A 12,222-nucleotide genomic window follows, 5' to 3' on the forward strand; every position below is an offset into this window, starting at 1 on the left:
TAAAAAATTGAAATTTGACTTTAAGTATTAGAACTTTAATTTGTCCTGTCTCCTTGTAAATCCACAAGCAAATATTACATCAGCTAAATAAGGGTATTTGATTTTTCACGTCATTTTAGAATTGCCCTTTTATAACCTGCTTAATAGTCTTTGCAATTGCTTCTTTCTGCATAACTTTTATGACTCTTTTGCTAGGAATTCTTACCGTTTCTCCCATTCACAGCCTTTGCTCTCTTCCACTAGCCTTCCTTTTCAGATTACCTTTGTCCACCTTTTTAAAACATTAATTAGATTGTGTCTGTAATAAAGAAGACATGGCATTAAATACTTATGATCATATCCTGTTCTGTCTTGTAACTAGGGATGGAAAGAGGCATGCATAAAATAATTACAAGATAACAGAGGTACTGATACTTAGAGAAAGACAGATTGAATTCCAGTAGTTAGAGTTGGGATACCTTTTGAAGGTATCTTCTCTAATCCAGCACCAAAAATCATTCCCAAAGAAGATTTCTGATAAACATATTCATTGTTATTATTATTATTATTATTAGGACTGGAGCGATAGCACAGTGGGTAGGGCGTTTGCCTTGCATGAGACCAACCTGGGTTTGATTCCTCCGTCCCTCTTGGAGAGCCCAGCAAGCTACCGAGAGTATCTCGCCCGCACGGCAGAGCCTGGCAAGCTCCCCGTGGCATATTCAATATGCCAAAAACAGTAACAAGTCTCACCATGGAGACGTGACTGGTGCCCGCTCGAGCAAATCGATGGACAACGGGACGGCAGCGCTATAGTGCTACATTATTATTACTAAATTTGCTTTTTGGGTCATACCTGTTGATGCTCAGGGGTTACACCTGGCTCTGCACTCAGGAATTGCACCTCACAGTGCTTGCGGGACTACATGGGATGCTGGGGATTGAACCCAAGTTAGCTGTGTGTAAGGCAAACGGCCTACCCACTGCACCATTGCTCAGGCCCCTGTTGAATATTTAAAAAAAAATTTAATTTAAGGTGCTGTGATTTACAATACTGTTAATGATAGGGTTTTATGCAAAACACATTGTAGCACCTCCCTCCACCGTTGTATCAGTGTCCACCTTCCCTCCCTGTCCTCCCTTCTGCCCCACCCCCCTTTCCTTCCCCTGGTAAGCTTCCATTTCTATTATCTTTGGGCATTTGTCACTTCACTACTTGGTTTCTTTATATCCCACACCTGAGAGAGATTGCTCTGGTTTACCCTAAAGCATTTTGTTTGTTTTTTGGCCATACCTTGCGGTGCTCAGGGCTTGCTTCAGCCTCTGAAATGAGGGATAACTCCTGGAAGAACTCAGGGGATCATATGTCCTACCAGGGATCAAACCCAGGATATTCGCATGTAAAGACTTAAGAGATAAATTGCTCATCTAGCTTAGGAAAAGGAATATCTCAGTGAAATACTTTCTAAACATCCTATTAGTAAGAGTTATATATGGAGGCCTTTGCTCTTTTTCTTCTTTGTCTTGCTTTTTTTTTTTTTCTTTTTGGGTCACACCTGGAGATGCACAGGGGTTACTCCTGGCTCTGCACTCAGGAATTACTCCTGGCGGTGCTGGGGACCATATGGGATGCAGGGATTGAACCTGGGTTGGCTGCGTGCAGGCAAACGCCCTCCCCGCTATACTATCGCTCTGGCCCACCCTGTCTTGCTTTTGGAGAACGTTAAAGCTCAGTTTTAAATTTATTGTGTGTTGCTTGTGTTGCTTTAGCTTAGGTATTCTAATCTGAGGCTTCTTTACTGCAATCCCGCTACAACCCTTGACCTCCTACTTCCTAGGAAGTAGGAATTATTTTGCTCTGTTCGCATATCCATTTCATATTTTCTAGTAGACTATAAATTCCTCAAAGGCAGGAACTATGTATAGATTTAATGTAGCTAATCTCTTAAATATTGTTTCTCAGTACATTAAAAAGACATACTGTAATTGATTGATTGCTTCCTATAGATGAGGTACTTATAAAGCATTCTCTCAGATGGACGTTTTTCAGAGCCACTGACACTGTTGTTCAGTGTTTGCAAGTTAATTTCTTCAGAACTTTAGTTCACTACCTTTTCCTAATCAATTTTCAGCTCAGGACTCAAATGTTAACTGCCTTAGTCTTCCTTATCCATGTCTAGCTAGGTGCTAGCTGAATTAAATTCTTTCTCTCCTTCCTCAATACCTCCCCCTTCTCCCCATGCACGCACTACCCAGAAATCTTCCCTTTTATGTAGAAGCAGATTGACCACTTTTTATTTTTATTTCTTTTATTTCATTACTTTTATTTTTTAAATTGAATCACCACGAGATAGAGCATTACAGAATTGTTCATGATTGCGTTTCAGTCCTACAGTGTTCCAACACCCATCCCTCCACCAGTGTAATTTCCCAGCACCAATGTCCCCTGGTTCCCTCCCACCCCTTCAAGCCACCCCCCATCCCAGCCTGCCTCCATGGCAGCCACCTCTCTCCTCTCTCTCTCTCTCTCTCTCTCTCTCTCTCTCTCTCTCTCTCTCTCTCTCTCTCTCTCTCTCTCTCTCTCTCTCTCTCTCTCTCTCTCTCTCTCTCTTTCTCTCTCTCTCTCGTTATCTTTTTCTCTATCACTTTAGGCGTCATGGCTTTCGATAGAGATGCCGAAAGAGTTTGGCCACTTTTGTTGGTACTTCGAACACATCACTGTAAATGACTTTCTCATAAAAATGGTTCTTTTTATTCATTTCTCTCACCTTCTAGAGTGCGCTTTCTTGTGGGGCAGATGGTATTTAATTCTTTTTTTCCGAGTTTACATTGCTCGTGTGTGGCAAGTGTTAAGTAAATATTTGTTTAATGAAGGGAAATATATTTGAAATGGTAGTTTCAGACAAGAACAGCATATTTTTGTGTTAAAAATCTGTTAATGGACGTTAGGTGGTGTGTACATTAGTGAGCAGAAAATAGCATAGCAGACTTCAGACTTAGAGAAGAATTTGCTTCCAAGGTTGGAATCTTGGGTGATTCCAGGAAATTTAGGTTTCAGGAGAGTACCTGCCATTCCCTAACCGATACAGGAGTCTCACCCTGTATTTATCTCTTTGAACTACCAATCTGGTTTATGCTGAACTCCTTTTTTTCTCCCCAAGTTTTTGCTAGGCACTTATCCCTATCATTACAGTGACAAAGGGGGAAAAGAAATATATGGAAAAGTGCTTTAAGTGAAAGGAAAATGGACAGAAAATGAAAATGCATTTTCAAAAAGCTGAAATATAAAATACAAACTATAAATAGGTTGTAGTTGTCATTAGTATCCCAGAAAAATAGTAAAATGTAGCACACACAAAAGAATGTACTTATGAATAAGAAGCAATTTAACGTTGCTAATTGTCCTTCAGGTAAGGCTTATTTACTGCTCTGGTTCTCTTGAGTATGGTTGACAGGTTTCAGTGATTAGCGATTCATTTTTATTAATCACTTAGACTTAGCAACTGCAGGAATTATACATAAGATACCTGTAATTAGATTTAGAATGACAGTGATGATTTACTTGGAGGGAGATCGTGCAGTTTGTGGTCTTGAATCTTCTCTCAGAATAAATCATATTTTGACAGCGGGAAGTACTATAACATCTCATAATTGAAGGGTGACCTTTTCTGATTTATATTTGTATATCATATAGAACATGTGTATTGTAACTTTCACTGTGAGAAATGAGAGATTATATTCAAATATTGTGGTTATTGCTTTTTATGTTCAAAATGACACTGTTTATTACTAAACAAATCACTTTTGTACTTGGTTGTACACTTCTGTTCTAGGTGACCGGTCTCCTGACACATTTACAGACCATCCTCCATTAAGTTTTGCATGATTAATGAAGTTTTCTTTTTTTCTTTCCAGTGTATCTAACAGAATTTATAACTTGAGGCTGCCTGTGTTATCTTCAGCAAGGATGTATTTGAAAAGAATAAAAGGGAAAATCTCTAAAAATCCCCAGTAGTCGGATTTTACATGTGCTGGCTTTCCAGCTTTTAATTTCATTAGTACTTAATTTTATTTTATTAGTTTATTCCAGCTTTTAATTTTATTAGTGTTGAATAGAAAAAATGAGATTCTTGTGCTAATTTGCCCTGATTTTATATTTCCTTTATGTAGCACTGTAGCACTGTCATCCCATTGCTTATCGATTTCCTCTAGTGGGCACCAGTAACATCTCCATTGTGAGACTTGTTGTGAATGTTTTTGGCGTATCGAATATGCCATGGGGAGCTTGCCAGGCTCTGCCGTGCGGGCGGGATACTCTCGGTAGCTTGCCGGGCTCTCCGAGAAGGACAGAGGAATCGAACCCGGGTTCTTTATGTAGAGCAATTTAATTCTTACAACTACTTAAGTAGATGCCATTATTGTTCCTGCTTTAGAAACTGGCAGCAAAAATACAGAAGTTCCTTGGCCAGGAAGTAATTATGGCCAGTGAATGGTGGAACTAGGTTTCCATTCGGGGACTTTGTCTCTGAGCTTCATGTGTTGTGAGTGATTGAATGAATCTGGTTCCCAGTTACCCAGATATGCACACAGATGCTCATAGACTAACGGTCACTGATTTTAAAGCATACATTTGTTTTCTAGTTGTAAAGAAATTTCCTTTCTCCTCTTACTTATATGTACTTCTACTCCAATTGTTTATGAAACATTTAACTCTTCATGTCCAAGTATTAATATGGGCACTGGGAGCACAAAAAGAAAAGTCTCTGGGCTGAGATTTGGCTCACGTGGTAGAACACATGCCTTGTATGTGAGGCCTGGGTTTGATATATGGTGCTGGGTGCCCCCCGCCAGCAGTGGACCCTGCAACAATAACCTCCAAAAAGACCTCCAAAAAGACCTCATGATCAAGAAGGTCAAGAGTGTGATGAAGTGGGGCTGGAGCGATAGTACAGTGGATAGGGTGTTTGCCTTGCACGCGGCTGACCTGGGTTTGATTCCCAGCATCCCATATGGTCCCCCTGCACCGCCAGGAGTAATTCCTAAGTGCAGAGCCAGGAGGAACCCCTGTGCATCGCTGGGTGTGACCCGAAAAGCAAAAAAAAAAAGAGTGTGATGAGGAAAGAGATAGAAGCAAACAGATGGTTATAATATATATGGCTTAATAGAATATCCTAAAGGGGGAAACACTTGGTTAGCTAGAGAGAAATGCCTGACATAAATCTTTGATGTAATGCTAGAGAGTAATGAATCTTGTGATGTCAGAATTGGTCGCCAAGAAGCTATTCCAGCTCTTTATAATTTGTCCATCTTGCCCCCTCCCCTCTTAGGCCTTTGTAGAATGGTTTACAGTTGCTTTTTCAAAACCCAAGTTAGCCGTTTGCATATATGGTTCCATTTTCTCTTCTCTGCTCTTTACCATTTACTGTTTGTACCTTTTAATGTATTTTTTCTGTTCTTTGGTCTCCAGAGTCTCGTTTTATTTCTTTTATCCTATCTAATTTCTGTTTTTACTTTTTTTGCAGCAATTGTAATGAAATAAACAATGTTGTTTGCTTTATTTAATACTAGTCATATTTCTTGCTCTATAGTCTAAATAGCATAGTACAGTGCTGGTTTTGTTTTTGTTTCTTCAGAAAGTGATAATGAACTCTCAAGCGGGACAGGTGACGTGTCTAAGGATTGTCCTGAGAAGATCCTGGATTCTTGGGGAGAATTGCTAGGAAGATGGTAAGCTTGCTTTTTGCTTATTCAACATTTTTGCTTACATATTTTCTGATTAGTTGTATTAAGCTTATCCTTATATGTACTTGCATAAGTATTTTATTTTTGCTTTTTGGGTCACACCCAATGATATTCAGGGGTACTCCTGGCTCTGCATTCAGGAATTACTCCTGGTGGTGCTCAGGGGGCCATATGGGACAGTGGGGATCGAACCCAGGTCAGCCATGTGCAAGGCAAACGCCCTCCCTGCTGTGCTATCACTCCAGCCCCGCATAAGTATTTTAATATACTAAAATATTTCATGGCTATTCATTATGTCTTTTACCCAGTATACTCTTATTATACCTATGTCTGGAAGATACATTTATTATTTTATTCAGATATTAATTTGTTTTATTGACTCCTCATATAAAAATCTACTAAAATAGTCCCTAAGTTTGTTACTGCTAAAAAGGGCATAGACCTTTCCTATTTCATTATTGATTATAAACTCAACCTGTTATTTTTTTAATTTTTAAATTTTATTTTAATAAAGTTGTTCACAATAATTCAACTTTTATTGAATGTTGTTGAATGTGAAATGTTGTTTACATTCAACATTTCAACACTAATCCCATCACCATTACACCTTCCCACCACCATTATTTCAAATTTTCCCAACACCACTCAAGGCACATGATAAACAATTTATTTTGTATTGCTTGTTACGGATAGTATGAGCTGTCATGCGGCCACGAAAGTGGGGACATGCTCCTGGAATTCTAAATTTTTAAAAAATATTTGGGGTCCAGAGGCATCTCTGTGGCAGGCTGTTCTCTTGCAAGATTCATTTGTGAACCTCTGAAACATGGCTGTTAATGCACTTAAATGGCACCCAGAGGCAGGTCTTGAACGTGACTGCCAGGGAACTGGAAGGGTGGGGACATGGGGGGAGGTCTACCATCCCCGACCCTGTGAAGCCTGGAGTTTCCAGTCACTGGTCCTGCATACCTGGGTTTTTCAGAAGATTCATTCACATTCATGGGGACTTGGGATAAGCCTGTGAAGGTCGGCCGTAAGCGTGGCGGTGATTGGGTTCTGGAAGTTTGCGGCTGCCAGGGTTCATCTGGGGCAGGTGGAGGGACACACATGCTTCCCCCCCGCTGAGGTGCCCCTGTGAAATCAGCCTGGCATGGGGTGGGGAGACATCTCTTCGGCGTGCGGTTCTCTCCTGAGATTCATTTGTGAGTCTCTGAATCGTGACCGTTAATGTGCTAAATTGGCCTGATTTTGATCTCTTTCAGGATATATTTATGGGTCTCTGAAGCAAGACCTATAAGTGAGCTTGTGTAGCTGAGCCAGGGGTGGTTTGTGGGCATGATTCCCACACATTTAGTGTTTGGTGATTTAATTTCTCGGGAAACTTGGTCCAGAGTTGTTGGGGTCTGGCCAGAGGCACAGTGGCAATTTTGGGGTATCAGAAATCCTGAAGGCACATTAAGGCTGCTGATGCACTCACCTGCAGGTACAGGTAGACCTGTCGAGTGGCACTGTACCTCCTCAGCCTTTTATTTTTTTAAACCAAAACCATTACTTTACAATTCTGAGTGTTTTTTTTATTATGTCTATATTTTTTACAAATAAGATTTTAAAAAAGATACTCTGACTGTCATATATTAGTAAATTATGAGGGCTTCCTCCTGGCCCTGCCTCAGGGGTCACTCCTGATGGAGTTAGGGAACCATATGGGGTCCTGGGTCAACCGCATGCAAGGCAAGCGCCCTGCGTGCTATAGTACCACTCCAGCCCTAGGTCTTGGTATTTTGGGGGGAGCACTTTTGGTCAGAATGTAGAGGTTCAGACCAGGTCTAGTAGGCCTCTAATCTACTATCAGCTTCCCTTTATCCCATTCTCTACCCTACATATACCATTAGCCAGCTTACCGGTTATCACTGGATTTAGATTTATCTTTTTATGCCTTAAAGTATAGCTTGGATGTTAGTACTTAAAACATTTGTTGTTATGAGTAAGTTCATAGGATAATTTAGAGAAGGTTCAGGGTGATAACTTAAGTGGTAGAGCACATGTCTAGTATGCATGAAGTTCTTGAATTTATCTCTGGCATTGCTAATAATAAATAAGAGGAAGGAAAAAATTTATTTCATTCTTTGATGGTGAAATATCATGGCTCACTAGTAGAAATTGAAAAAACAATATTGAAGATAATCACTGAGCTTAAGCCCAACTATTATTTCATGCCTCTCCCCCACTTCATTTTTCTCTTTAAATAGGTTGCATTTTTTTTTTTTTTTTTTTTTTTTTTTTTTTTTTTTTTGGTTTTTGGGTCACACCCGGCGATGCACAGGGGTTACTCCTGGCTCTTCACTCAGGAATTACCCCTGGCGGTGCTCAGGGGACCATATGGGATGCTGGGATTAGAACCCGGGTCGGGTGCGTGCAAGGCAAACGCCCTACCCGCTGTGCTATTGCTCCAGCCCCAGGTTGCATTTTTTTAGTCAACAATTAATACTATCCATATTCTGGGAAATGTGCTGGTGGAGGGATGGGTGTTGGAATATTGTATGACTGAAATCCAATCATGAACAGCTTTGTAATGGTCTATCTCATAGTGAGTCAATAAAAAAGTTAACATATATACACATGTATATTATACATAATATCAGTAATTAAGGAATATGCCTTATTTTTTTGTTTCCTCAGGCACAATAATCTTAGCGTACGGCCAAAAGGGCTCTCCACTCTGGTGAGGAGCGGGGTCCCCGAAGCATTGAGGGCAGAGGTGTGGCAATTATTAGCAAATTGCCATGACAACGAGGCAATGCTGGATAAATACCGACTTCTCATCACAAAGGTAAGGATGGTTTTTTATATTTTTATGGGACAACATTTGAAACTTGGTTTTCCGTAGCACATCTTAAATACTTTGGATTTCTTTTAAAAGCCGTATTACTGCCCTGCAGTGAGTAATCCTGCCTTTTGTTCTGGACACTTGTTTCATTGTGGAGGCAGCATACTGAGGTCGTCTTGGCTTTCCTTTGGCTTTCATTTTGTTCTGTCAGATAACGTGATATAACTGTTCTCCAAATTGGAAGATTGTCTTTCAAAGATTTTCTGACCCTCAATCTTGTATGAGATATATATGCTTGTGCGCGGTATAATTGTCCTTTGGTGTAATTTTAACATCAGATTTGTTTGAAATGGAAATTCCCCCTTTGTGTATGTAGCCCTTACACTTCCATGATGTACAGCTTCCAGGACCTTGCTCTGTCAGGAACCCTGAAATGGAAAGGCCCCCTTTGCCTCTGTACCCCTTACACTTAGTACATGAGGTACAGCTGCCAGGACCTTACTCCTTCAGGAGCCCTGTAATGGATAGGCCTCGGTAGCCCTTACACTTCCATGATGTACAGCTGCCAGGACTTTAGTCTGTCAGGAGTCCCTGAGTCCGGAGCTGCTTCTTTTGCTTAGGTCCAGACAGCTAACTGTAGGACATAGGAAAGGCAATCCTCTTTCCCAGGTTTCTTAAATGTCAGTTTCTCATTTCTTCATCTATTCTTAAGTCACAGATGTAAAAAAACACGTTACTGATAAAACCATATCAAAATGAGGTTTTGGGTGACAGACTTTGTTCAAGACATATCACTTTTGGGGGGTTTTGATTTTGTTTCTGGGTCACAAGCAGCGGTGCTCAGGGATGACTCCTGGCTCTGCGCTCAGGGCTTACTCATGGTAGGTCTCTGGGGACCATATGGGATGCCAAAGATCAAACCTGTGTCAGCTGCATGCAAGGCAAGCACCCTACTTGCTGTACTTTTGATTGGGCTCCAAGATGTATCACTTTTATCTCTCCAGTTCCCCCTTCTCTTCCTTCCTTCTTTGCCTTTTCCCACAAATATTTTCTGAGTACTCAGTATATTTAGTCACTGCTAAATTCAGTTAAAAAAAAAACCAACTTTACAGTTTTTCATGATGATTCATTGATGAAAATTCACATTTTTTAAATTGAGGCCTGAAATGAGCAAGTTTTATTTACATTTTTCAGCTGTATACACAAAAGGCTATTAAAACACCAGTAGTTTCTGCGCTGTGGTGTTGATATCGCACTAGATTCTTTGACCCATGACCACTTGTCCCTTTGGGGTGACTGCAGGTGTGCCTTGAGTATTTGGAAAACAGTAATAGTGGTACCACACTCACATTCACTTTAAAACAACTCCATTTTCTGGCAGGTACTAGACAAAGTATATTTAATCCCCGTAGGCAGGGATGAGTACCTTAAAAAGATACCTGTTTGGCACAGGAGAGCGACTCAGTCTGTGGGGAGTTATTGACCCACAGAGGCACACTAACTGACTTCTTTTTTTTTTTTTAATTTAAATTTTATTGAATCACCATGTGGAGGGTTACAAAGTTCTCAGGATTATGTCAGTTATACAGTACTCAAACACCCTTCCCTTCACCCGTGCCCATATTCCATCACCAACCACCCCATTATACCTCCCGCCCCCTCCCGCCCCCCCAGTCCCCGCCCTTGTAAGTGATAAGTTTCACTTCGTTTACGCTTTATCTTGGTTACAGTCCATGTTTCAACACATAATTCACTATTGTTGCTAGGGTTTCCCCCAAAAAAAGAGAAGACAGTCCCACTGTCAAGGAAGCCTTTGATGGCTCTCCATTGCTGAGAATGTAGAGATATTAAGTCCCGCTGTTTGTTACATAACTTTTCTATTTTTTTCCCCCCTCGTCCCGCGCCACCGAGATCACGCCTGTTCAGTAATCACCACGCTGCCTGACAAAGGGAAAACAAACCAAAAGAGATGGTTATTTCTCGTCATCAGCCGGCGTGGGGCTCTGGCTTAGTTGATAGTCTGGTAGAATGTCTGCAAGCAGTTTCTGGAACCAAAAGTAATACGCTGGTCTCGGCCCCGGCTCGAGATTCCACCAGCGTCCCGCTGTTCCAAGTACATAATAATTTATTCCCTTGTGTCCCATTCCCACACCACCAGGTCCGTGTCAGCTTAATGGACATCATACTATGGTTAACGCCATGCCGCGTTTCTTCCCGAGAAAGGATATTTCTTCTCAGCCGGCATGGGGATATGGCTTAGTTCAGTCTATAGAGATGGCTACCACTTTGGTGGCCTTCAATATTTCAGCAAAAGACTTACTATTCTTGTTAGGATATCCCACCAAAGTCCGACCCGTTAAAAGGGAACCATTTCATATTGGTGATGATTAAATGACAATAGGTTGCGCGGCCATGGCAGCAGCCTCGCGGCTTTGAATTTCTGTATAAAGTCCAGGGAAAGTACAGCCAGAAATTACACGTCGCTACAAACTTTAACCCTATTATGGTCCCCCCAAAGTCCAACCCATTACAAAGGAACCATTTCATATTGCTGATGATTAGATGACATTAGGCTGCCGCGGCCGCGCGGTTTTGGGTTTCTATATAAAGTCCAGGGAAAATTCTGCCTAAAATTCTATCGCTACAATCTTTTACCCTTTAACAAAAAACTTAGTACTATTGTTTGGAGTTTCCCCCCACGTTAAGCCCTGCCAAAAAGGGACATTTACACGTTGCTGACAATCAAGAGATATTAGGTCACGCGGCTGCTATCGCAGGTTTTGGATTTCTATATGAAGTCCAAGGAAAATTCTTTTGGTAATTGCATCACTCGCATCACTCCGGGGTCGATCTCGCGCGGGGCGGCAAAGGAGTGTCCCCACATGGCTCTGTGCTTAAATGTCGGCCGGCACAGGGCGGATCCGGAAGTCCCGCCCATCGGCTATCCCGGGCTTCCTGTAGAGTCTAAAAACCGGCTATAGCCTCGCTGCGTTCAAAAAGAAAGAGTTGAGAGAGAAAAGACCATACCCTGCCGGCAGCGCCTGGGCCAGAAGCTCCCAGCACACAGTTTGGAGGCATTTTGGGGGCGCCGCTCGTGTCCAAAGTGGTTCAGTTGCCTCCGGGGTACTAACTGACTTCTATTACTGGCTCGGCAAAAAGATCACAGTCACAGGACAGTATATGTAAAGATATTAAAAAATAAACATGACTATCCTTTTGGATAGGATCCAATAATATATAATAGTGTTCTGATATTGAATGACAAAGGTATTGCTTTTGGAAACAAATGCATGATATGAAGAAGGACATTTGGAACACTTGTCAATTTAAACATGGTTTTTGTCACTGAACACATGCATACGTTATTATGAAGTACTGTAGCACTGTTGTCCCATTGTTCATCGTTGTTTGCTCAAGTGGGCATCAATAACGTCTCCTCTGTGAGACTTGTTACTGTTTTTGGCATATCGAATATGCCACGGGGAGCTTGCCAGGCTCTACTGTGCGGGCGGGATACTCTTGGTAACTTGCTGGGATCGAATGGAGGAATCGAACCTGGGTCAGCCGCATGCAAGGCAAATGCCCTACCCACTGTGCTATTGTTCCTGTCCAGTTATTATGAAAACTCTTTAAATCTAAACAGTCAGGTATCAGATATTTTAGTCTATTTAAAA

At 41.4% G+C, this 12,222-nt stretch overlaps 1 protein-coding gene across 2 annotated transcripts in view; it reads left to right on the plus strand.

Moving 5' to 3' along the window:
* RABGAP1L (RAB GTPase activating protein 1 like) overlaps nt 1-12,222 on the plus strand; it is a 401,062-nt gene that overhangs the window by 95,967 nt on the left and 292,873 nt on the right. For both annotated transcript variants that reach the window (XM_055120168.1, XM_055120167.1), the window contains exons 12-13: nt 5,613-5,706; nt 8,401-8,551. In XM_055120168.1, coding sequence (XP_054976143.1) covers nt 5,613-5,706; nt 8,401-8,551 — 245 coding nt within the window. The remainder of the gene's footprint in view (nt 1-5,612; nt 5,707-8,400; nt 8,552-12,222) is intronic.

Source organism: Sorex araneus, chromosome X (genome assembly GCF_027595985.1).
Source record: "Sorex araneus isolate mSorAra2 chromosome X, mSorAra2.pri, whole genome shotgun sequence".
Lineage (NCBI taxonomy): Eukaryota > Metazoa > Chordata > Mammalia > Eulipotyphla > Soricidae > Sorex > Sorex araneus.